At 45.1% G+C, this 25,740-nt stretch overlaps 1 protein-coding gene across 2 annotated transcripts; it reads right to left on the minus strand.

Annotated features, from left to right (window-relative positions):
• Positions 1 to 1,157: 1,157 nt before the first annotated feature.
• On the minus strand, positions 1,158 to 24,336 carry SLC11A1 (solute carrier family 11 member 1). 2 transcript variants are annotated; one of them, XM_079969061.1, is made up of 15 exons: positions 23,999 to 24,336; positions 19,069 to 19,190; positions 16,391 to 16,513; positions 15,844 to 15,963; positions 15,197 to 15,303; positions 13,941 to 14,011; positions 13,665 to 13,732; positions 12,170 to 12,325; positions 10,055 to 10,213; positions 8,659 to 8,757; positions 8,015 to 8,134; positions 5,377 to 5,526; positions 4,616 to 4,689; positions 2,340 to 2,493; positions 1,158 to 1,594 (listed from the first exon to the last, which is right to left on the minus strand). In XM_079969061.1, the coding sequence occupies exons 1-15, from the start codon at positions 24,015 to 24,017 to the stop codon at positions 1,514 to 1,516; spliced, it is 1,623 nt and encodes a 540-aa protein (XP_079825187.1). In that variant the 5' UTR covers positions 24,018 to 24,336; the 3' UTR covers positions 1,158 to 1,513. The 2 variants fall into 2 exon arrangements, with proteins under 2 accessions (XP_079825187.1, XP_079825186.1); XM_079969060.1 differs by lacking the exon at positions 23,999 to 24,336 and adding an exon at positions 21,324 to 21,471.
• Between the last annotated feature and the right edge of the window lie 1,404 nt (positions 24,337 to 25,740).

Below are 25,740 nucleotides of genomic sequence, written 5' to 3' on the forward strand. Positions count from 1 at the left end.
GAAGTTTTTAATATGTGACATTTTAGTGTATTTTTCATCCTTGTTGGAAGCCGCCCAGAGTGGCTGGGGAAACCCAGCCAGATGGGCGGGGTACAAATAATAAATTATTATTATTATATTATATTACATAAAGCTGCTGTTAGAGGCACAAGAGCAGAGTCAAGTATAAAAGCTGGCAATCCTAGATGGTGACAACTTTAGGTGCTGGCATTCTGTTCTCTCACAAATGTGCAAAGGGACCTTTAACAGCCGTACAGATAATTTCAGCAAGTGTAGTTTTTTGTTTCCTAGGATGATGACAACTTGTACTTTGCCAGATTTTCCTCTTCCGTGCAATTATTAAAGGCACACAAACTCCACCAGCCTTTCAACCTAGTAATTCTGCTTTTCAGGTCATGAAACGTTCAGCTTTTGCCCAAAATGACAACTTTTTGTGTCTAATTCCCCATTTCCTCTCTTCTGTAACACCACGGGCAACCTACCTGTGTCCTGCTGCCATTGCACGATGCAAAAATAACGCAGAGTCTTGTGGCGCCTTTAACAAACACCATTTGTTAGAGGTGCCACAAAGACTGCTTTTGCTTGTTATGGCAGACTTAATGCGGCAGCCCATGAAGGGCAAGAGGCCTCAAAAAACCCCGCAAGGAGGGTTGCAGCTGCATCAGCTGCTCCTTCAAAGAAAGTTGAACAGGCCACTGTGCAGGAGCAGCCGGCAAGTAGGGGCAGGGCCCAACTTCCTGGCAGTGTCCTTGCTGGGACACTTTCAGAGGAGGAACACTACTGAACGGACGTTGCCGGAAACTGCAGGGGGTGGGGGGAGAATGCTGTTGTGCTCAGGTGTGGGCTTTCCCTGGGTATCTGGCTGGCCACGGAGAGAGCAGGATGCTGGACCATATGGGCCACTGGCCGGATCCCGCTGGGCTCTTCTCATGTTCTTACGGCAATGCAGGAGTGGGGCAGTGAGGTTGGGGCAGGGTGCGCACACCAACCGGGCCCGATGCCACCACCACCTTGCAACTGGTGCTTACTGTCTCAGTAAGCAGCAGTGATGCCCCTGTTGGAGGTCAGCGCCACAGCACTTCCCTGCTCCCATCACTATATGTAGCTTGAAGTAGGGGGTAGCGTAGGGAGCCAACAGAAGAGTTTATTCGTTGGACTGTCTTCCCAAGAGAGTTTATTCCAGCTAAAATACAAACAACCATCTTGTGCTGAATCTGGACAATAGCCTGTGAAGTCCAGGCCCACCTACATGGGGGCACTGACCACAGCTCTTTCACAGAGTCTGAAGATTCCTTGCAGGATACCGGAGATGAACCCTGGAAACTTCTGCACGCAAAGCAGGTGCTCCACCGTGGATTGCCAGCTACCAGTGCTTAAGTCCATCTCTTGCTGGTGGACACCAGTGTCCTGGAGCCTCTGCCTTTCAGCAGATCCAGAGGGGCAGCTGCTTCCAGTCCAGGAAGGAGGAGGAAGATTTAGCAGCCTCTGGCGTGTGTGAGAGAGGGATGGCCTATCACTGCAGCCCATAACTGAATCGAGTGTGGGGCCCACGGGCCAGGAAACGAGCTCCATGCGAGATGAGACATGTCCAAATCTAGAATGGAGAAAGAGCAAGACGAGGATCTAGCATCAAACTTGGGGTCTTCACAACCATACCAAAGAGCTTTCAGGTTTCCCTCCTACCTGCAATAACAGCCCAACCATTCTCCCTGATCTGCCTTAAACAGACCCCCCATGTTTTTTCATGACTCTGTTAAGTCATCCAGCAGTGGTTCCTCACTGTCCTTCGGGAGACACTCACTTCAAGGGCTGCCCCTTCACTATCCAGGGGCTAATGGTCTGTGCACCGGATGCTATGGCAGCGCTATGCTTTATAAATACCTTCCCAACCCTCATGTGGCTCCACCGTTGATGGTTATTGTCAGGGAGAAGGGAAACAGCATTTTCTATGATATTCAGTGGATCGTCAGGGCTTGCAAAGCACCATGGGCAGGCAAAAATGGGTCACACAGTGTCACTATGATGTCAGTTGACAGGCAGCCCCACCCACCCATGCGTGGGGTGGGGGAGATAAGGATCTAGCCCAGACCTAGTTCTGCAGGTGTTCCTCATAACAAGCTTGCAATATAGTCCTAGGGCTAGGATATGGGAAATGATGAATATCCTCTTTGGGGATTTTTCTTCAATTGTTTTCAGTTTCTTCCCCTTTAAAGCTAAGAATGAGGAGCAACCTTATCAGATCAATGATCTACTAGTCCTTGTATCATCAACCGTAATTTGGGAGGGGCCTCCAGCCCAGCCCTACAGATGGTGCCCCGTTTTATCTATGATCTTCATACCAGGTAGCAGACGAAGGCCACGTATGCAGCTAGCGCCAATGATATGACGATGTAGTATGCCAGATGATTCAGGCCCATTATAGCTGTCACCACAAAGTACAGGTTGATTGCACAGATCAGTCCAGTGATGAGGATCATAATGATCTTGCTAATGCTAAGAAGACCAGAGAGGGAGAGGGAGTTAAAAAAGAAGAAGAATATTCAAGATCATGACTATCAAGATGGAACAATCCTGGTGGTCAGTCCACAGATTTTTACATCCACATCTGCCCCAATCATTGTCTGGGGGCAGATGGTCCTGTTTAAAGAACTAAACGAATACGAGGAGTGTTGCAGTCCTCCCTCTGCTTGTGTAGGTTTTTATAGTATGTATGTATGTATGTATGTATGTATGTATGTATGTATGTATGTATTTATTTATAAACCACATTTCCCACAAATAAGTTGTATTCAAAGTCATTCACAAAACATGGACAATTTGGGTTGAACCCAAATACGCATGTATAAACAAAGAAAGAAAATATGATGACTTCTGACCATGCAGTGGGATTTTCCTTCTATCTTATTCCCAACCTCCTCAAAATCTGCTCTGGGAGGTTAGGGAATTCCCAGAGGGGGGGGGGGGTGTCTACAGTGTGTGGGAGGTGACATTCTACTGCATTATCAGAAGTTTTCTACTCGTGCAACAGTTTATTTGGATATAACCCTTCCCCTCCCCCAAAGTCTGTATTTGTGTAACAATTTATGACATAATCTTCTACCACCATGTAGAGTCTGACTCAAAGACTCTGGTTTAAATCTACTAACCGCAACAGGTCAGATTTGTTATGTAGTGAAGTTTCACCCTGGGCCAGCAGGGGGATACTGTAGATAGTTTTCACTCAGGTCTGTAGATAGTTTTCACTCAGGTCCACGTAAGTTACTTTAGGCGGGAAACGCTGGGTTGTTGTTGCTACAATGTTGACAGCTGGCTGCCTATAAAAGCAGGCCGGCTGAGCTGTTTGCTGTCAGTTCTATTCCAGCTTACAAAATAAAGAGCTGCTTTGGAGAAATTGCTGTGTCATCTGCTATGTCAACCCACAACTTAACAAGATTTTAGGGGACAAGCAGGGGAGAGAAGCTTCCAGTAGGAAGGGCCACTCAAAATGCTATCCAAAGGGAGATAAATAACTACTGCTGATGAACTGGTACACAAATGTGAGAGGGCTAAGTGTTTCCAAGGGATCCCCATTGCTCTGTGGAGGGGCTGTAGCACAACAAAAGCAGGATCTTCCCAGGAAGAACATTTTTCATATGAAAAGTTACGGGAGTTCATCGGAAAGTTACAGAGTAGGCACTGAGTGAAGCAGCAGCAGTATGACTGTGCCAAAACATTTGCAGGCACAAATAAGATTGAAAGCCGGATTGTGTGACCACCCCGATAGCATCATGAGCACAAATCATCATCTAAGCACAATGAAAAGGACACCTGGGAGGGTCCTGATGCCACTTTCCGGTATGTTTGCTCCTCACTTTCCTTACTGCAAAAACTGTCTTTTGGGGGAATCAGGTTTGTTGTGCAAGACCTTCCAGGCAAATACAGTGGTACCTCTAGATACGAATGGGATCTGTTCTGGAGCCCCGTTCACATCTAGAGGTAAACGTAACTAGCTTTTTACCGCTTCTGTGCATGTGTGTGACGTCATTTTGGGCGTCTGTGCATGCGCAAGCAATGAAACCCGGAAGTAATGCGCTCCGTTACTTCCGGGTTGCCGAGGAGCGCAACTCGAACGCTCTCAACTCGAAGCATATTTAACTCAAGGTATGACTATAACTGACCTCATTTGCCAGTATGACATTGAATCCCAATCAACATTAGTCTGGAAATGCCCTGGGTGGCAGATGCAGCAAAATCAAGGCATGGATATTGTAGAGCGCATTGCATGTACAGTGGTACCTCGGGTTACATACGCTTCAGGTTACATACTCTTCAGGTTACACACTCCACTAACCCAGAAATAGTGCTTCAGGTTAAGAACTTTGCTTCAGGATAAGAACAGAAATCGGGCTCCAGCGGTGTGCCAGCAGCAAGAGGCCCCATTAGTTAAAGTGGTGCTTCAGGTTAAGAAGAGTTTCAGGTTAAGAACAGACCTCCGGAACGAATTAAGTACTTAACCAGAGGTACCACTGTACCAAGAATGTTCCAAATCAAACATTGGCAGTGGGAGCATACACATCCTTCCTTAGGAAAATACGGTAACTCCTCACAAAACGAGCTTCCCTACGGAGCAACTTACATCCCATTGACGAAGTCCTGCATGAGAGGCTGCATACTGGTGAAGGTGAGAACAGGTATGACAGCAAAAGGTAGCTGGAAACGGAAGGAGTCACAGGGGTGAATGTGGAGGCATATTTTCAAAAGGAATACTATTGTCCGTTCTCCTTTGCCACTTATTTTGTCACCACTTATTTTCACTAGAGGACCACAAAAATGTTTGCTGCCTGTTTGGTCATTCCTACTCCTTTCCAACCCATGCTGGTTCTATATTCATTTTATTCCATTAATATCCCAGCTTCTTCTCCAAGGTTGTGTACGTGGTTCTCCCCCTCATTTAATCCCCACAATGACCTTGTGAGGTAGATTAGGCTGAGAGGCAGTGACAGGCCCCCAAATCACCCAATGAGTTTCATGGCTGAGTGGGGATTCGAACTCTAGCCTCCCAGGTCCTGGGCCAACATTCCAACTACCATACCATGCTGTAAAGACTAGCCCAGCCCTTGGAACCTGAAGGTATCTTGCCTTTCCCTGTGACACTTCTACATGCACAGGAGCTACTCAACAGGCCAGTATGAAATAACAGATTTCTAGAATGACAGAGATGGAGGGGGTTTCACAGGGTAGATTCCTAAGGCCCCTGCCTCACTGCCTAATGGCAGTTTCAGCCCTAGTAAGGAAGAGAGGTATGGGCAATTGACATGGGGCTCCACAGCCGGTCATGTCTCCTGCAACCCACTGCTTACAGAGCGCTGCAGTGTGTGTGTGTTTCAGACGTCTCACCAGGATGCTCTGCAGCACATTGAGAACGTCATTCAGGCTCGTCAAATCTTCTATCCTCCTGAAAGCAGCAACGAAGACCGTGGGAAGGATAGCGAAGGCGCGAGTGAAGACCACCCGGGCAAAGCGAGACCAGCGAAGCTTCAAGAAGCCCTGAGAAGGGAGGAAAAAAAGCAGCTCCTGGGTTTACAGAAGTCAACACACCATCACCCATTGAACCACATGCTATTCATCAAAGATCCTCTCCCCTCTGCTTGACACATTGGTCTTGAAAAAGGCTGCCACCTGGTGGCCAATTTAAGTCACCAGAAAAAGATGAAGAGCTGAGGAAATAACAAGGGGGAAACGGATCCAGTCTCTACATGCCTCTCTACTGGGGAAGATGACCTCCCTTTGAACAAACGTACCCCCTGAACAGTAACTGTAAAACTTGACGTTACTAGTATACTGAATCATCTGCACTCTGAAAGCATGGGCTAATATTTTTTAAGGTGGTGGCCCCCACTGCTATCTTTCTGAACTTCTAAGTTGAGGGGAAAAATGCATTTCCTCACTTCTGTCTGGTGCCCATAGTGCAACCACACATTTGTGCTGGACCAGAGCAGTTATGTAGAAGAAATTAACTATCACGTGATAGATGAAGATGATGGTGGATGCGATGGGCAAGCCTCCATGTAAAAGAAGCAGCATGCCTCTAAATATCACTTCCTGGGGAACAAAGAGACCATTGGCTTTGTGCCTTGCTTTTGGTGAGCTTCCTGGAGGCATCTGGTTGGCTATTGCGGATGCAGAAGTCTGGACTAGTTGCACCTTAGGGGTGCTTCCAGTCCAGGCATTTAGTGTGGAATTGCCATGCTTTGTCCACTCATCCACACAACACTGATCCAATCATTCTCATGCATTTTCTCTGTAGTTTTACCATCTTTTCTCAAATCACAGAAAGACACTTAAAAAGAGAGAGAGAGAGAGAGTAGTACAGTGTCTACAAGTGCCTTTAGCATGACTCTTGCATATTTTAATTTTTTTTAAAGGACAGGATTTTAAAATAGGCCATAATCTATTAGGAAAGTGAACTTATCACAGTTCAGCAGACACTGTGCATACCATTCTACAACCCTGCCTATATATATATATATATATATATATATATATATATATATATATATTAATTATGAATGAAATGTTTTTCCATGATATAATGAAATTTATGTATAGCACCATAACACTCTTCTGCTACAATGTTCTCTTTTTAAAATGATTTTTAAAAACAACACTTTTTGCTCGCTGCCATTAACCATCATGCTGCAATGCTGCTGATTTTTTTTTTAAAGGAACATCCTGTTTAAATAAATTGTTTTATGGTTGTGTATCACTATAACTTTTTCACTTAAAAATTATGGCATCTTGGCAAAAATTAGAAGACTAGTATTAAAAATTAAGGAGAATCATCCAGTGGCATTCATTGGATCATTGTGAATGTGTGCTGAGCTTCAGATTCAAGTTCTGACCCACTGAGAGGAGGTATGTCACACCCACCGGTATGTACACAAAGAAAAAAGTGAAATACTCCTGCACTTCTGCTTGTGGTTTAGAATGTGAAATTGTAATTGGCTAGCTCTAGGACCCACCTGCCTCAAAACAGCCTCAGCCATCGGATCCAGGAGGCCTCTTCCTATGGGTAGACTTGCAGGTGGAGCAGCTTCCCGCTAGATGTCAGCACTACAACTGTAGAGTGCATGACCCACAACCTATTTACCACATGAGTGTGGGTTGTTTCACAATAAAAATGCAGCTATGCCTTCAGCCTGCTGTGGCTTGACTTAGAGACTACAGTTTTGCAATAAGGTCCTGCCCTGCCTTGCAAAAGAGGCACATTTTCTTAACCATCATACAGAAAGCCTTTTGGAAACATAGCGTTTCTGGCCCTTTCGTGAATAGTGGGACAGCAAAAAACGGATTAGTTACGGCTCAAAACTTTGCTGCTCAAGCAGAGGGTCTTGATCCTGCACAATAACGGCTCCCTTGACAAGGCACACAGATGCAGGCAAACCGTACTGACATGATGTGGTCAGTTCTGGTGAGGAAAAGTTACTCTGTACGTTCACAGAGAAGTCTTGTCTTTATCATTGCTTGTTACTTTCTTGGACTTAGCAGTGGCACTGCAGCTTAATACTCAGGCTCTAAGCCCAGCAAGTGAGATCCTCACTCCAGCCCCCACATGCCAAATTTGACAGTTGAGCAAGGTTGCCCACCTGTCAATCAACTGGTGCCACTATGACATCAGGTGATGACCATCACTACTTCAGGTGCTTTTCAGTGCTGCCAATCAGCTGAGACTTTAAGCCACCCCACCCCCCAAAACCAGGGAAGCAGCACTCACACTGCTTCCTGGAGCCCTGCTTCCAAGTGAGCCAAATGTTGGCTGTAGGATTGCATCACATCACCATCCTAATAACAACACGAATAATACTAACAATAACTATTGCTTTTCTTTTTCAGCGCACGCCACAATAATATCGACAACTGCTTTTTTCCGTTTGAGCAGCATGTAGCAGAACCACACCTTTGAACTTGCCTGCGAGGTTCTATCAAAATCAGGATTAACCAGCCCCACAGAAGACAGCCCCACATAGTTTCTTACCTCCATCACAAACTGCCCGGCGTATGTCCCCGTCATGGTTGAACTTTGGCCTGCGGCAAGGATCCCAATGGCCCAAATGTAGAGAGCAATGGAGCCAAAGTAGCATCCCAGGATGAGTCCCTGGGCAGGAAAAGACACAGATAAATGGGGACGCGGGTAGTTAAGCCAGGGTGACCAGGTGTCCTACATTACAGAGTACAGTTCTTTATTTGGAAGACAGTTCATTTTGTTTTGGGAAGGTGTTGCCCAGTCCAAGTCCAATTTAAAGTCCAGTAAAAAGCCCTAAGATGGGAGAGCAGCAAAGGGGGCCTAGAAGCAGCCAATCCACACTGAGCAGCCAGACAGCAGACTGGGCACAGGTTACCTGGCCAGTCTTCCCCACTGCAGTGATATGCATCATATTTCCATCTAAATTGTAGTAATTATTTTTGCATTGGGACCTCCATATATTAAATAGCATGTGCAAATCTGATGCACATTGGTTTGCCTTCTTGTTTTGGGATGGCGGTAAGTGACTACCCTAAGTGAAGCACTGATACTCTTAAAAGCTAGACACCATTGTTTTCCTATATTTATGTGCAAGCTAATCTTCTTTCAACTTCTTTCAAGCTGGGGAAATGGGCATCATTCCGCCAAAAACTTACCCCCTGGAAGATGTCCACGGAGACAGTTTCATTGTTGTCAGGAAAGTTTGGGAAGAGGCTGCCATTGGCAAAAATGCTGGCATTGGCACAGGTTTCATGCTGGAATACATGGGCAGAATAAAATGAAGACAATTTTTTAAAGGACATCCATTGGGGCCTCAGAAAGGTCACATCCTTTGCACTAGAAGGTCAGGGCAAAATATTCCCACGCGCTGATGGCCCATAGAGACAAGTCTACAAGGAAGAATGCCTCAGACTCAGAGCACAGCCACCAGGAATGGCTGCATATACACCATAAATTTAAAGCACATCTCTCCCCTGAAAGACCAATAATGGGAAGTGTAGTTTGTTAAGTGTACTGTGAATTTTAACTCTATGGGGTAAATGACAGTTCCCAGGATTCTTTGGGAGGAAGGAGGAATGTGCTTTAAATATATGGTGTGTATGCAGCCAAATATGCCTTAAACAGCTAAACACTTGGGTCCTGTCCCTCTTTATTCAAAGCTATTCCCCTCTTTCTTGAATGAATGCACTGCCCCAGAGCAGGTGACAACTCAGATACACAAACCGGGAGGTCTCTTAACTCTGGAAGAATAATCCCAGCTGGTTCATAGCAGGAGTTTCCAAATCAAAAGTCCACAAGGGGGAAACACTAGGCCAATGCTGCATGTAATACAAAGTGTATATCCCTTAAAATAAAGGCACACATCATTTTTAGTGACAGTATTCATTTTGCACTGCGTTACTCACAGGCAATTACGAATGAGACTAGCTGGGCCACAAGGCCACTGCCTCAATTAGGAGAAGAGTGGCAGTCCAAATGGGGCATTCCTACCCTTTTACAGACCTCGTCTGTTTCCTTCAAATGGAGAAAGCAAGCCCCTTTGGTTGCCCTAATGGGAAACTGATTAGTGCAGTTGCTTCCTAGCATTGACAGGGAGCTCCACATGCAAAGGAACAATCAAAAACTCCACTTAAGTTCCCAATTGTTCCTTTGCAGCTTTGTCTGTACCTGCCCCATACCTGACACTAGGCAGCTGTGGTTTTTGTGGAATAGCCTCTCAGGCCAAATTGGGACCTGTGCCTAGCCTTGTTCAGTCTGCAGCTCAAAGGTTCCCCACTGCTGCCCTAATTTGTCGCCATAGTGGTATCACAGCTAAGAAAGTCAGCTCCACCCTCGGAAGTTTGATGGAATGAGCAAAGAGGAAGAAGTTGGCCAATCCCTGACTGGCTAAAGAGAAACATCACTCTTCCTTTCCAACCACACATCGTCCACTCATTGGTAATGTAGTGAAAGAAGAACTCTGAAGTGATAGAGGAGGAACTATGGGACCTTAAGTCCCAACCACTCTCAAGTGAGTAGGGTGTGGGGGCAACACAACGCTATGTCACTCACCACATCATGGTTCTGTTTACGAAAGAAGGCCTCTCCAAACACAGACATAACGAAGAGGTTTATGAGGAAGGAAACAAAGAGAGCAATGGTCGACTCAACCAGAAAGTACATGTTGGCCTCCTTCACTGCCTTCTTGTCAGTGCGGTCAACGTCTCGGGTCTGTGGGGAAAGCAGACAGTGTCTCATAGCTCTATCACATGAGTACTCCTTACCCCCCCCCCCATTCCCAAAGGTACTGGAACCAGGAAACATTGTGGTTGGGGCTGTTCTTGTGGCTGCATGGATGGTCATATAACCTCAGGCTGTGAGCTCACCTTAATAATAATAATAATAATAATAATAATAATAATAATTTATTATTTATACCCCGCCCATCTGGCTGGGCCTCCCCAGCCACTCTGGGCGGCTTCCATAGAAAGCAAAAATACAATAAAATATCACACGTTAAAAACTTCCCTGAACATCTTCCCAGATAAGGCTGGGGAAAGCTCCTGCCAGAAATCCTGTAGAGCTGATGCCAGTCCGTGTGGACAGTACTAAGCTAGAGGGATCAATGGTCTGGCGAAGGCAGCTGGCTATGTTTCTAAGCATGAGATTGGAACCCTCCCTTCAGATGGCATTTGTTTTCCCCTTTCCATCATTATGGGCTGGCTCAAAATTCCCTCACTGGGCAACATTCAAGACCTCCCTTCAGCGGAGGCAAGGTACTTTCGAAACAACTATTTGCTTGTTCTGGTTAAAAATATTGCCCGGTATTTATTCCAACACAGAAGAAATGGAATAAACCATCCCTAAATTATTATTTTTAAAAAACCAAAAACCGAAACCTAATTAAGGTACTACATGTTCCAAGGCAAACACAGGATTCCAATCTCATGCTTAGAAACATAGCCAGCTGCCTTCGCCAGACCATTGATACCTCTAGCTTAGTACTGTCCACACGGACTGGCATCAGCTCTACAGGATTTCTGGCAGGAGCTTTCCCCAGCCTTATCTGGGAAGATGCTCTTCCACAATGGCCCTTCCATAGTTAATAGGAGGGGCATTTGCAGGGGAGGATCAGCAGGTCTGTGCAGAATTCTTTCCCTTCCCTCCCTTTCTTTCTAATGCAAGATGTAGGTACAGTTCAGACTCTTCTCTCCTGTGCTTCGATGGCTGGGATAGATTAGTAGCTTTGGCCAGTGGGGCAGGGCTTGCTTGCTCCAAGACGCAAATGTCCTTGCTGTTTTATTTGTTTGTGCTGCACTGCTTCAGCCAGGACCCACTTCTAAACCTCTGCCACCATGTCAGAAATAGTGTTTGCAATCACTTATAATGATGTCTTTTATGAAACAAATGGACTTCCTCATGCTCTATGTCTATGTGCTGTTTGCCGAGTCAGATCCTCTCAATCTGTGCTTTTGCTCTGTGCTGTGGAGTTACACTTTCTGTCAGCTACTCCACTCTCTTACTTAGTTCCACATACGTTAAGGGGGGGGGGTTAATCTTTTCTCCACCAACTGATTCTTCCTTGCAAATGTTCCTTTACAGATAGTAATATTTAGCCTTTCCCACCAGCAAAAGCACCAAATTACAAGTAAAATTAGATGAGGGGACAGCCTTAACAGCAGCAGCAACCGCAACAGCAACATTGTAATTTATACCCCACCCATCTGGCTGGGTCAGCTACTCTGTGTACCTTTCAACACATATAAAAACATAATCAAACACCAAACACCAAAAACTTCCCAATACAGAGCTACTTTCAGATGCCTTCTAAAACTTATATAGTTCTTGGCATCTGCTTGGAAGTCATTCCACAGAGAGGGTGCCACTGGCAAGAAGGCCCTCTACCTGGTTCCTTGTAACTTCACTTCTCGCAGTGAGGGTACTACCAGAAGGCCCTTCAAGGGAAGAATGGGTGACCAAGGGAAGGACTGGCCACTTTCCCTTCTCATTTGTCAATTCTTCCCTGCAAGGTCTCCCTTCCTCTGTATTTGTAATCATTGTTGTGAGTTTGGGAGTACATGTTTGTTGAGACTGAGCACATGCCTCCCCCATGAATGAATGGGAAGACAGGTCTGAAGACAGCCAAGAAACCTTCTTATCCAAGACTAGGAGTTTCCTACGACTGACCTTCACGAGGGAGGAGTGCAAGTAGATGTTATGGGGCATGATGATGGCTCCAACCAGTCCCACAGCCTGTAGAAGTTCGTTGTGTCCACAGCCCTTGCAAATGGGGAGAAACATCCCCTTCATCACCTTTCCCTGGTCAGGATGCACTACCACATACTGCAGAAGGGAAAAGGAAGGAAGGGTCAGGCCGCGCGCTCTGAAGGCAGTCTGCAAAGCTAAAACAGCAAGGTTGATGAGGCGTGGGGCAAATCTGCCACTTTGGGTTTTTCTCTGTTTCCCAGCCTTGTTTATTTCACCACATTTCTGCACCAATTTGCAATTATTCTTTTTAAAGTTCATCATGAAGATTTATCAGCGTTTTAGTGTACACTTTTCCTAATTTTTATTTGTAATTTTGCACAATATACTTAATTTTGCAAGCAATTTCACCCAGTATATTTTTGTATCTCATTTTCACTAATATATGCATTCTGTACGCACATTTTCACCCATTGTTATAAGTAATTGTTTTGTTGCAGAATGGCACCGCAAAATTCAGAGAAGTGCGAATTTCCAGGGATCAGTGTACTGTATTTCAGATTGTGTATTATTTCAGGAAATGTGAAATTCTCACCCTCTCATCTCTATTTGCAATGGGTTTAGGTTTCCTTTTACACTCCAGCCTGTAATTCTTGCATGTTTAAAATGGGAGTCACTCAAGGAACAGGAGATGGCAGAGCCATGCAAAGGTTCCTGGGAAAATCCCTTTTGAATGCGGAGCAAAGTCCAGGCAAAAATGCTCAGTTTTAACTTAGCTCCACTGTTTGACTGCTACTTTGATATCGGAGTACACACAAAAATCTTTTCCAACACTTGTAGTTTGAGTGTACTATTAACTTAGGTATTCATTACTACTCATTGTTGGTGTGTACATTACCCTGGATTGATTTTTTTAAAAATTATTAAACAAATCCAGGGCTTTTTTCCAGCTGGAACTCTAAGGGGGATGTCATTGTGTTCATTTGCATTCTGGTAACTCTTTTTCTAGAAAAATAGCACTAGACAAATCCATAGAGCATAACTATGTAAATGTTTGTGTAGCCATGAAAGGTAATTGGAACCTCCACATTCAGAGACAACACTAGAGTACCTCAGGATACCAAATACTGTGGACAAATAAAATTGGCTGCAGTGTGGGGGTGTGTTGCTGCCTTCATATTGTTCTTATGAGCTTCTTGGAGGAATCCAGTTTTTCAAAACCACCAATTAGATCAGTCTTGAGATGTTTTGGACTACAACTCCCATCAGCCCCAGCCAAAATAGCCTTGGTAGCTGGGACTGATGGGAACTGCAGTTCAAAATATCTTGAGGGCAACAGTTTGGGGAGAGTTAGATGGATCCCTGAGGTGACCTGGCAGTGCTCTTCTCAGATCTAAAGGGTCAGGGCCCGGCCAGAATGGAGGAGAGTGGATGAAGGCATTGTTTGCAGTGGAGCCTGGGGGATGTGTGGGTTTACCTCATAGCCAAATGTCAGTGCCATGATTGTGATGAGGAGACCAAAAAAGGCTTCCAGCTTTCTGAGACCTGGGAAGGAACAGAAGAGGCCAAAGCAAGCTCATTAGGGGAGGGGTTGAGATTCAAACCTGCTTCAGAAATCATTAACTTTTAGCTTGAGTGCTCTTTGTCATGCAACAAGCACATTTCCTCAAGAAATCCCCTCGTAACCTTTGAAACACTTCTCTAGCTGACTGAGTCACACATTCAACTATTTCCCCCTGTACAGGATACATACCATATTTATCTAAGAAGAGGAAGAAGAAAGTGTCCACAATGGTGATCAGGACTCCACCCCACAAAGGGATACTGCAAAGGAAAATCAGAAGTTACCAACCTGATAGAGGGAGAGGGGACACTAAGCCCTCTTTCCCCTAAACACGGTTAGCTTTTTAGGGCACAATGACTACTCAACATCTTGCTGCCACAAGCAATATCTCTGTCTGAAGAGAAGAGGAGACCTGTGCTTTGGGGGGGGGGCAGACTCTGGGTTACCAATTCATTTCTTATCTGATGGGCCTTCTCTAATTGTTAGTAGTTCTACAATGGGCAGAAATCTAATAGAAATGTTCTGTTTTGTGAGAAAAGAGATGGCAACCTTACCAAGGTATCCCAAGAGCAGAGAAAAGCTTCTAGGCTTCCTGTAGTAAATTCTTACATTTAAGAGATCATAGGAGGCTGTGGAACCAGATTGTTGATCCACCTAGCTCTTTATTGTCTACACAAGCCTTCGACTTGCTGCTCTCCCTGGTGTTTTGAACTACATCTCCCATCATTCCTGAGCTTTAGTCGCGTCATCTGGGGTTGATGGGATTTGTAGTCCAAAACATCTGTAGGGTAACATGTTGGGAAAGGCTGGTCTGCACTGACTGCCACTGGCTCTCTGAAAGAAGCCTTGGTGATGCCAGTGGTCAAACCTGGGACTTTTCACATGCAGAGCATGAGCTGTTTCACTGAGTTATTTTCTTTCCCCCAAGGATTATCCCTTATTCAAGGTCAGTATAGCTTTACAGCAGGGTTTCCCAAACGTGGGTCTCCAGCTGTTTTTGGACTACAACTCCCATCACCCCTAGCTAGAAGGACCAGTGGTCAGAGGTGATGGGAAATGTAGTCCAAAAACAGCTGGAGACCCAAGGTTGGGAAACCTTGCTTTATAGGATCCCTTGTTTCTATAATTTTCCTTTAGCGACTCAGAGAGACATCTAATAATCAGTTAAAGGAAGCAGGCATCTGCAGTATTAGTACCTTATCCCAACTAGTTTATGAGGAAGGTTGTTCACTATTAACTGGGGAAAGATTATACCTGATGTAAAAAGAATAAGAGAAAAGTCAAAACTGCTGTCATTGTGTTGTATTTCAGTATCTGTCAGCATCTTCTTGTCTGAGGAATCTAATTGCTTAACCCAGCGCAATATGGTTGTGGTTCAAAACTGGTCAGCAACATCTTGGAGACCTGCCCACTCACACGTGGCCGCAGAAGAATGGGGAACGTACCGTCCAGCTGACAGAAGGTTGAAAGCAATGGCTGTGCCTATCACTTCCTGCATGTCAGAGCCAATGATGGCAATTTCTATCATGATCCAGAGCAGCACACGAGGAACCTGCACCAAACAGGATGGGAGTCTGTCAGATACAACATGGACAGGAGCTGGTACCCCAAAACTGCTCTATGGCGAGGTTTAAGCAGAAGCTCCCTATGCCTCTAACAATGATCACAACTCCAGAAGCTTCACATGTGGCATGTACACGGCTCAATATCGTACCACTTGTTCAACCCTTTTCAGTGCAGAAATGGGCATCTTTAAAGTCAGACAGTCCTCAATCAGAGTATGCCTTCAGATAGAGGAAAAGCTGATTCCACGTTCAGATTGAGAAATGAATGGGCTGTTTGGCTCAATTCACAAAGCCCTCCTTTCCTAGCTGTCTAATTCATACTAGATATTTCATTCATTCATTCATTCATTCATTCATTCTTGACTTTGAGGTAATCAGAGACATGGAGGAGATTTAGTTATGCCTCTAAACACAGTGGCATGGCAGACCAGAGTCCCTTCCACCAACTCACAGGAAAGGGGGATGTTGCAGCCAGTGTTTAGTACCTAATCATGCAGTTCACAGCCTGATTCTCCATTCATACTCACCTTGGGATAGTAGAAATGGCATATCTCTCCCAAATCTTTGCCTGTAACGACCCCGAGCCGGATGGCCAGTCTTTGGCAGAGCAAGCCCAGGATTGTGGACCAGAGCAGAACCCAGAGCAGCTGTGCAGGGAGCAAGGGCACATGGCATCACTAGGTATTTGGGGGCTTCTGCAGCAATGCAGCAAGAGCACAAGCCCAACCTCAAAGCTTTTGATTAGCCTCAGGCCTATAATTCAGTGGTGCATAATACTCAGGTGCTAGTTGGCCATGCAGCATGGGGTGGATGGAATAGTGTCAACTCTACTAACCCCTGCTGAACCAAGAAGAGGACCATTGCAGATTGCAGCAGTGCAGGTCCTATCCCACCCCCACTCTTGGCTGAGCGATGATGTTCCTAAAATGGGGTGGGAAAAGGCTGCAAACACTGAGTACTTAGAATTGCCCCAGCAGAACCCCAAGAAAACAAGGAGAGGGGTGTGTGAAGCCCAAGGGCCTTATATTGTCCAGGCACACCCTACAACAAATGCCTGCTCTCTCCTGTGCTCACCTGAAATCCAGCCACAGCTCCACACTGCAGGTCTGATTCAATGTTTCCTGGGTCCAGGAAGGCAATGCTCATGAGGAAGCCAGGCCCGGTGAATGCCCAGAGCTTCCTAAAACTGAAACCATACTGGGGAGGAAAAGGTGTAGGAGAGTCAATGAAAAGGGACAGGAGAGAAGAGAGAGAGATTGGAGGTCATCTTATCTCTACTACACTAATGCACACTTAGCTCTTCATTCTGTATCAGGTCTTTATTTACGGGCAGCTGCTCTGAATGCTATTTTTCACACAGTTTAGGAGAGCAAGTATCATAGACATCATTGCTTTCAACCAGACAGAGCAGGGCAGGGCCACTGATAGGGGGGGACAAGGGGCACACATGGACCATGCTCTGAGCCAACATGAGCCTCGACCTCTGAGCTTGCTTTAAAAAAATAAGTAAATTAATCAGACATTTATAAAGAAAGTTAGAAAGCAAAAGCTGGAGGTAAGATAAACAAATAATAATATATTCAAAGTAATTCTATCGTGCAAATATATAAAATCCACACAAATATATAAAATCCACACATTTTGGAACAAGCTGTACTCAGCATTCCTGTTTAGTTTTTGTAAATATGGAAGCTCTGTTCTTCTCAAACAACCTGTTAAATGAGGCTGAATTAACGTTGGGGATTTGAGGCTGCAATTTGTACCCTCTTTCTAAGGAGTAAACCCCACTGAGGAGTAAACTTAATGGGACTTACTTCTGAGTGAAGATGCAAAGGATTGCATGGTAATGGCTGCAATCATATGCAGAATTGGTTGCCATAGTTCATCTGTGATGATTGCACAATTGAGCTGTAAGGTTGCAATGCCACACACTTTCCTGCTGAACAATCACTCTTAGGGGAGCTGCCTGATAACGTCACAGAAATTCTGTCTTGCTTAACCCTTGTATGTCACAGAAAACACATGATTGCATTGGAACTAAAAACTTGTTGCAAAACTACTTCCTCAGTGTGAGAAAGGAACTGAAATGTCCTACTGTTCACCCCAGATAATGACTCCTCTTTCTATTCCTTCAGCAATTCATTCAATTCCAGTAGCCCTCTATCCTCTTCCCCCACCATGGAAGGAGAGTAGCCTTACAGCAGGGGAATAGCCATTTACCATGCTTTTAAAAAAATCATCATGGAAGATGCATGCTCCAGCACTGGAGTGGAAGAGTATACCGACGTCAGATGATAGGCAAAGCAAACTTCCACTATACTATATCCACATTATGCCGGGACTGGAGATACCTTGCCTGCTGAATGTCCACTGTCTCCAATGTGTGCTCAGCCCAGAAGGAGGAAACCACATCACAGAAAATACAAAATGGCAGGAAAGCAATAGAGATGCTCACAGGATCCCTTGAAACTCTGCTGGTGCTGTCTGCATGGAACAGGCCAATGAACTCACAGGGACACCCACTCTCCACATGAACACACTAGACCAGAGGTTTTCAACCCTTTCGAGTCCATGGCTCCTTTGACCAGCTACATTTTTTCTGCGGCACCCCTGTGGGGCTCAGGAGCCCAGTTATGTCACCCCTTGCCTGCAGAGCTGACAGGCTCTCACCCTTTTTTGAACACCCTCCCTTCTGGAGTGTTCCCTTAGCCTCCTCTTCTCTTCTTGGGAGTCCTCCGGGCAGTCGCCGCCACCAGCCCGGTCTCTGAGCTGTCTCCCCCAGCCCCAAAGAGAGGGGTGTCTTCTCACACTGCCCCACAGGGGCCTGGGACTTGTGTGTCCATTCCCAACAGCAAGGGCTGGTGGACTGGCTGGCTGGGCTTCCTTGCCTGCCTGCCTGCCTGCCTGCCTGCCTGCCTGCCTGCTTACTCTGAGGCTGCCTCAGCTCCTGGCAACTAATGCCCCCTGACCAGCCCCAGAGGCACCATTTGCCTGCGGAGCTTGTAGCCAAGGCTGTTGCAACAAACAGCTGCACAAGCTTTTGGGAGGCAGAGATGCAAGAGGGCATTAGAGGAAGGGAGGGAAGGAAAGAGGGACAGAGGTCAGTGTTGACTGCTGCACCCCTAACCATCATTCAAGGCACCCCAGGGTGCCACAGCACACTGGTTGAAAAGCACTGCACTAGACCATTTTACATGGCATTGATATTTATTAAAAGGATCCATCTATCACTCTCAGTTTCCCATAACAGGCCAACAGTCCAACCCCAAGAGAACGAGCCATGTGTTAACCATCTGACCAATGATTTACTCCACTCGTCAGGATGGATAAATCTCTCAATTTCAGCTTCCCTTAGCTCCTGATTTTTCCAGTCTTAAATTCAGCTGTCCACATTTTCACAGAAATTTCCAGTGGGGGGGGGGGGAGGCGCTGTTTTTTAAAATCTTCATGAAAATTCACCAGCACTTTAATGTGAATTTCACCTAATAAACACACATTTTGCATGCAATTTTGACTAATACACACATTTCTGCAAGCCATTTCCCCCATAGAATGCATTTGTGTGTGTTATTTTTACTAATATACGCATTCTGCATATACTTCCACCTAATATATGCATGTTTGTACACGTTGGCTGGAGAAATTAGAAGTGTGAATTTCAAAGGGGTGGCTGTGTTTTGGTTTGCATGAAAATTGGGACATTTCTCATTAAAATACAAACAAAGTCAAATTCCTTCTCCAACCCCACTTACTCCTGCAACATCTGGAATGGCAATCTTTTCATCCAAGTAGGTTTGATCTCCAGCCTCCTGCTGATTATTCGGTACCAGTGAATTAGTGGCGCCATATCTTGGTTTCCTTCTGATTTCACCGTCTGTGAAGAGCCCAAGGAAAAGCGAGGGAGCTTGTAGCAGGCATTAAAAGAAGAGAATCTTAAAGAGAGACTTGCTTAGTGACTGAAATGATACAGCATTATTATGATAATCAGTGAAAATAATACTTAGCATCTTGCAACACATTTGAAGTGCCTTGAGTAGTCCTCAAAAAAACTTTGCAAGGAAGGCCAGTATTATTCTTCTCACACTGCAAATGATGGGACTGAGATGGGAGCCCTATATTGTCCATGATGCTGCTGAAACCTCTCTGCACTCACCGTTACATCTAAGAGCACTTACCTGATGATGTAATATCATTACACTGCAAATTTCACTGACCCTGCCAGCAGCCACAGCCAATGATTTGAAAGGGGGTGGTGGTGGAGCCACTTGCAACAAGGTAACCATTAGAAGAGCCCTGGTGGATCAGACTCAAAAGACAATCCAATCCAGCAAGCTGCTTCCCACAGGATCCAACCAGATTCCTCTGGGAAGCCCACAAGTAGGATGTGAGGACAATATCCCTCTCCAGCTGTTGTTCCCAGTGACTGGCATTCAGATGCATGCCGATTCTGATCCTGGAGGTAATATAGGAAGCTGCCATATGCTGAGTCGGACTTCTGACCCATCTAACTCAGTATTGTCCACACTGACTGCCAGTGTCTCTCCAGGCAGTAGATATTCCCAGTCCTACCTGGAGGTGCCAGGGATTGAACCTGGGATGTTCTGCATGCAAGGCAGATGCTCTACTACTGAGCTATGGTCCTTCTCAAGGGTCATAGGAACATGCAAGCCCACTCACCACGACAAGGTGATGATCAGTGTACTGGATAAAGCAAAGATCACCAGTGTTGAAGCAATGATTCTTCAACATCAACTTCATTGGACTGGTCATGTTGTGTGGATACTTGATGATCGTCTTCCAAAGCAACTACTCTATTCCGAACTTAAAAATGGAAAGCGTAATGCTGGTGGTCAACAAAAGAGGTTTAAAGACTGTCTCAAGGCAAATCTTAAAAAATGTAGTATAAACACCGACAACTGGGAAACACTGGCCTGCGAGTGCTCCAGCTGGAGAACAGCCTTTACCAAAGGTGTCATGGACTTTGAAGACACTCAAACACAAGGGAACACAAGGGGAAAATGTGCTAAGAGGAAGGCACGCCTGGCAAATCCACACTGTGATCAACTCCCGCCCGGGAACCAATATTCCCACAGTGGAAGGACGTGTGGGTCCAGAATTGGCCTCCACAGTCACTTATGGACTCATTGTTAAAACCGTGTTTATGGAAGACAATCTTACTCAGCTACGAGTGATCGCCAAAGAAGAAAAGAAGAAGAAGAAGAAGAAGAAGAAGAAGAAGAAGAAGAAGAAGAAGAAGAAGAAGAAGGGTCCTTTTTCACTCATATAATGCCATCATGACTATATCCTCTTTGTTTAATTCCATCACAAGGCAGCACTGTCCCATCATTATATTATAACTCTTACCTACTCCTGAGATAACAGTGGTTTTGCCCTAAGGATATCTGACAAAGGTGAAAATTGAACAAGGGGATTCTGTCTAACGGTACAATTCCAGCCCAAATTCAATGGGGCTTACTCCAGGTATGTTGAGGTTCAGATTACAACCCAAACCACTACACTGTACCAATGAGTCGCCACCATTGGGACTCAAGCTCACAGCCCCATTTGGCTCAGTGACTCGGCTTGCAGTCTTCTCATCCATGTTCTCAAGGGACAGGCCTATACAAGTGCAACCATGCTCTTGGAGGAAAAAGCGACGCTACAGCGACTCTATCGGAGCTGCTACCTGCATGAATGCCTGCAGTGCCTGTTGCAGCTATTATACACCCAGCAGCCTATCTCTTGGAGCTGTGCGTTAAAAGAAACTTGAGACAGAAGCCCTCTGTCATTCTGCTTTTGTGAAGCTGTGTTTACTGATGCCAATTCTGCTGAGAAGAGAGACATGCAGAATTGCATTAAACAGAAACAGGAAATAATTCATAACTCACAGGTTCAGAGAAGCATACAATAGATTTGCAGGTGACGCTGTAACAATGCTGATGTTTCTAAAGTCTGTTCTATGCTAGAAAATACTTTGACAGATGTCAATATCCTACCACAATCTTACCCATGCCGTCTATCTGTCCTGCATGTGCTTTCCAAGCTGAGCTCCTGCGCAGCCCAGATGAGATGCTCTGCTTGCCGCTCAGATGCATATAAGCCAAAGTTCTGTTTTCCGATGAGACTGAACAATCTGGAGAAACCAGTCTAGTGAGTCCTCACTCCCTTTTTCACTGCTCCATGAGGCGAAATCTCATTTGCATATTCAGCTAGGGATACATACCAGCAGGTCTTACTGCCAGATCTAAGATGGAAAAAAACACCCCTACCCTGACACAGGGCTTGCACTTACCCTGTGCTGGATCTAGGCTTATACTCATCATCGGAGGCCAATCTTCGTGTGCCTTCTCCAGAAGAGGTCTGGAGGGCAGCACACAAGAGTGGCCTTTTCTGCAATGGCTCCCTTCCCAGGGAGGCTTATCTGGCGACATCATTATATATTTTTAGGCACCAGGCAAAAACTTTCCTCTGTAACCTGTCCTTTGACCTTTAACTATCTGTGGCCTTTTAGAAGTGGGTGAGGTGCTTTTGAATGTATTTCTCTTTCCTCTTGGTTTTAATGTATCTATGGGAGATTTGTTGTCTATATGTTGGTTGTGCTTTGGGTTGCCCTGGGCAAGACTGCCAAATTTAATGAATAAATGAATGAACAAAAAAACAAAACCTATTTTAAAATGAGTAGATTTCCAGTCATTCTTGCACCATTCCAAGAAACTTCTTAAAATTGCTGACAAAATAAAGCAGCTGTCTGTATTCCTATGAATCTGCAACCTTCTGCATGCAAAGCAGATGCTCTACCATTGAGCTATGGCTCTGCTAATTTCTTCAGGACAAAAAAATAAAATGTAAGTGCAGAAAAATGGAGGGGCCACAGTCTTCCCCATTACTAACTAAACTATAGTAATTATTTCTAAATTTGCACTTATACAAATACCTTATTCATTTTTATTTATTTCACAAAATTATTTTATTTCTTGATTGTAAAAAAACCCCAAACAAACCTCAAAGAGGTTTACAAAAAAGAATAAAACAGGGAAATTATCATTAAAATAAAAACCCAGTTAGAAACGACTATTTAAAACTTCCAAAAATAATTAAAATCCACAATAAGCTAAAAACCAGATTAAAACACACATCAGCATTCTATGTCTCTGGCTAGGGTTTGCCTAAGCAAATTTTTAGCATGTGCCAGAGAGAGAACTGTGAAGATGCCAGCCTGATATCAAAGGCAGGGAGTTCCCCAATTACAAACTGAAAGTCTTAAGCAAATTTGTTCTCCCCCCCATCCCTTTCTTGCTGAGGAATTTCCTGTCTTTTGTGTGATTCATCAGCATTTATTTAATTATAATCCACCCTTGATATAACCATACATTTTAGGGTGGTATCAACTTCAGTTTATAGGCTCTCATTCAGACAGTGGTGCAGTAGCACCTTTGCTGAAGTTCAGTAACAGCTCCCCAAAAACCATTACAGTGGTACCTCGGGTTAAGAACTTAATTCGTTCTGGAGGTCTGTTCTTAACCTGAAACTGTTCTTAACCTGAGGTACCACTTTAGCTAATGGGGCCTCCCATTGCCGCTGCGCCGCTGCTGCACAATTTCTGTTCTCATCCTGAAGCAAAGTTCTTAACCCGAGGTAATATTTCTGGGTTAGCGGAGTCTGTAACTTGAAGCGTCTGTAACCTGAAGCATCTGTAACCTGAGGTACCACTGTATATAGTTTCCTCCTATTTTATCCCTTCACAGCCTATCCTGCTTCTTGCATGATTTACCAACCCATTTTCCTCTCTTACGGTACTAACCACATGACCCGGAAGCTGTATGCCGGCTCCCTCGGCCAATAAAGCAAGATGAGCGCCACAACCCCAGAGTCGGTCACGACTGGACCTAATGGTCAGGGGTCCCTTTAGCTTTATGCATGCTAATATTCTCTTTTTCCACACAACTATTAAAGGTGCAAGAGTCCTCTGCCCTCTTTTTCAACTGGCCAGCCTTAGCACTCAACTTCTGCCCTCAGAAGTTCCAGTTCTGGATTCATAAATAATCCAGAATAAACATAGACATCAATCATGCCCTTACATGTGGATCACAACTCCACAGAGGGTGTCACAGACTTCAGATGAACCACCTCAAAGCCTGCCATGAAGGATTAGGTTGCTGACACAAAGCAATGTGGTTAACATGTAGAAAAAGGCAAGATTTCCCCACACTGTCAAGTTCCTGGAATGTTTACACAATGCTATAGCAATCTCTGCTATTTACTGTACTGTATATAACAGTAATTGCATTCATTTACAGTTGTCACAGTTGTTTTTAGCAGAGTCCTTGTGATAGGCAGACACTAAAAGATACATATATTTCCTTGGCTGGAGATGCAGTGATGAGGAAAGTTGTGCTTTTCTTTTCCATTAAGCAGCTGGTTGGAGGCACAGAAAAAAACAAAGTTGCAGGACTGCAGCACCAACAGTACTTAGTCATCTCATGGACAAACAATGTAAGCTACCATGGTAAGGAATATTTATATTTTCATATGTCCTTGTTGTTAAAGTCCTTTTTGTTAAAGTCACATGGATTTGAAAAAAGGGGGAGCAAATCAGATGAGGACAGGCAGTGTCAAAAAAGATCCATGCTTTAAAAAAAATGTTATCATCACAACAGAGGGAAGAAGTAGAATGAAACTTACCTGGTCCCTGTGATCCCATCGAGAATTTCTTTCTTTCTTTCTTTCTTTCTTTCTTTCTTTCTTCAGAACTGATGCAAAACTGGGTATCCACAGATTATGAGCACCAAATTAAAGCACTCCACATGTCTAAAGAACACAGAGTGATCAGAGGAAGGCAATCTTGAGAGTGAGCTCACTTTAGTCAGTCCGGGATTTTCATAAGGAAGCAAAAGAAGGAAGTCCTCCCCTGACCGTAAAAAGTAATAATGGCACTACAAATCTCTGCCCCTTTCTCCTAGCCACCCATGTACAACCCTGGGTATCTTTGCCTATCCAAGGAAGAAGGTATGTTAGATACACTTCTGGTTTTAGTACCACAAAGAAACCTTTCTGAAAAATGTAGTGGATGTGGGGAGGGAAGGTTGGCACACAATGCCAGAGTATAGGGCTTATCCACACTTACATTTTGCTCCACTCTTTCCAGGCAGAGTTCCACATTTTAACACTTTGTATCAGCAAAAGCTTGGTTTCTTACATGTTTGTGTATCGGGCTGCTTTTAAAAGGACCAGCTGAAAATGCGGTCATCCTAAAGCAAGTGCATCCTATAATCATGGATAATCTGATAAATTTGAGAAACTAAGTAACCTGAATAAGGTTCATTAATTTTTAGAGCCAGTTTGTGCTGCCCTTGATTAAATCTGAAAGTATGCAAACACCCACACTCCTCTTTCTCTTTCTTTCTTTCTCTCTCTCTCTCTTTCTGCCATGCACACCGCCCCCCCGCTTTTGCAACTGGGATTCTAATAGCTGCATGACATCACCAAGAGCTCCATCAAGTGCAGCTTTCATGGTTATCCAGCTAAATATACTATTAGAGCGCAGCATTTATCCTCAGTTTATGCTGGCTCTCATGTTTCCCATTGAAGTTCTAACAACCTGTCAGGGGACTGCCATTGGGACAAGGGAGGGAGGCAGGGGGATACAGAGAGCCTCCCTGAGGAGCAGCTTCTTGTCCAGCGGTGGGAAAAGCCACACCTCCAGTGGAGCAGAGGGGCAAGGGGACAGCCAAGCAAGGGGAGGGCTTGAAGATGCAACTGAGAGCCCAAGTGCCTCACCTAGCCCGGCTGGCCAGGAGGCAGACACGCCATTTCCGTCACCCAGCTTGCACAGAGGGGTGAAACGTAAGGAGGGGAGGCAGAAATTTGGGGTGTCTAAGTTCTTATGTTGGGGGAGAAACTGGAAGGGGCCACTCCCAGAATCTGCAAGTGACTAAGACGGACATGAACTTTATGGTTCTGCACTGTAAATAAAGGTAAAGGTACCCCTGCCTGTACGGGCCAGTCGTGTCCGACTCTGAGGTTGCGTGCTCATCTCGCTTAAGAGGCCGGGAGCCAGCGCTGTCCGCAGACACTTCCGGGTCACGTGGCCAGCATGACGAAGCTGCTCTGGCGAGCCAGCACCAGCGCAGTGCACGGAAACGCCGTTTACCTTCCCACTATAAAGCGGTACCTATTTATCTACTTGCACTTAGAGGTGCTTTCGAACTGCTAGGTGGGCAGGAGCTGGGACCGAAAGACGGGAGCTCACCCCGCCGCGGGGATTCGAACCGCCGACCATACGATCAGCAAGTCCTAGGCACTGAGGTTTTATCCACAGTGCCACCCGCGTCCCAATAGTAAATAGTTTGCACCAATAAAACCTGTTAAAGACAGGTTGGAGTCCTGCCTGGTTACTCACGAGCAAGCACCAGCAGCACCTGACA

This window comes from Podarcis cretensis, assembly GCF_951804945.1.
Source record: "Podarcis cretensis genome assembly, chromosome: 1".
Lineage (NCBI taxonomy): Eukaryota > Metazoa > Chordata > Lepidosauria > Squamata > Lacertidae > Podarcis > Podarcis cretensis.

Bases quoted from the DNA above. Each gene is read 5' to 3' on its own strand.
- SLC11A1 (XM_079969060.1), bottom strand. From the start codon at position 21,411: ATGCATCTGAGCGGCAAGCAGAGCATCTCATCTGGGCTGCGCAGGAGC. The intron at 2,494-4,615 runs GTAAGTTGCTCC...TGGTCTTCTTAG, and splicing joins CAGGACTTCGTCAATGGGAT to CATTAGCAAGATCATTATGA. The intron at 1,595-2,339 runs GTATGAAGATCA...TCTCCATTCTAG, and splicing joins TGGCCTTCGTCTGCTACCTG to ATTTGGACATGTCTCATCTC.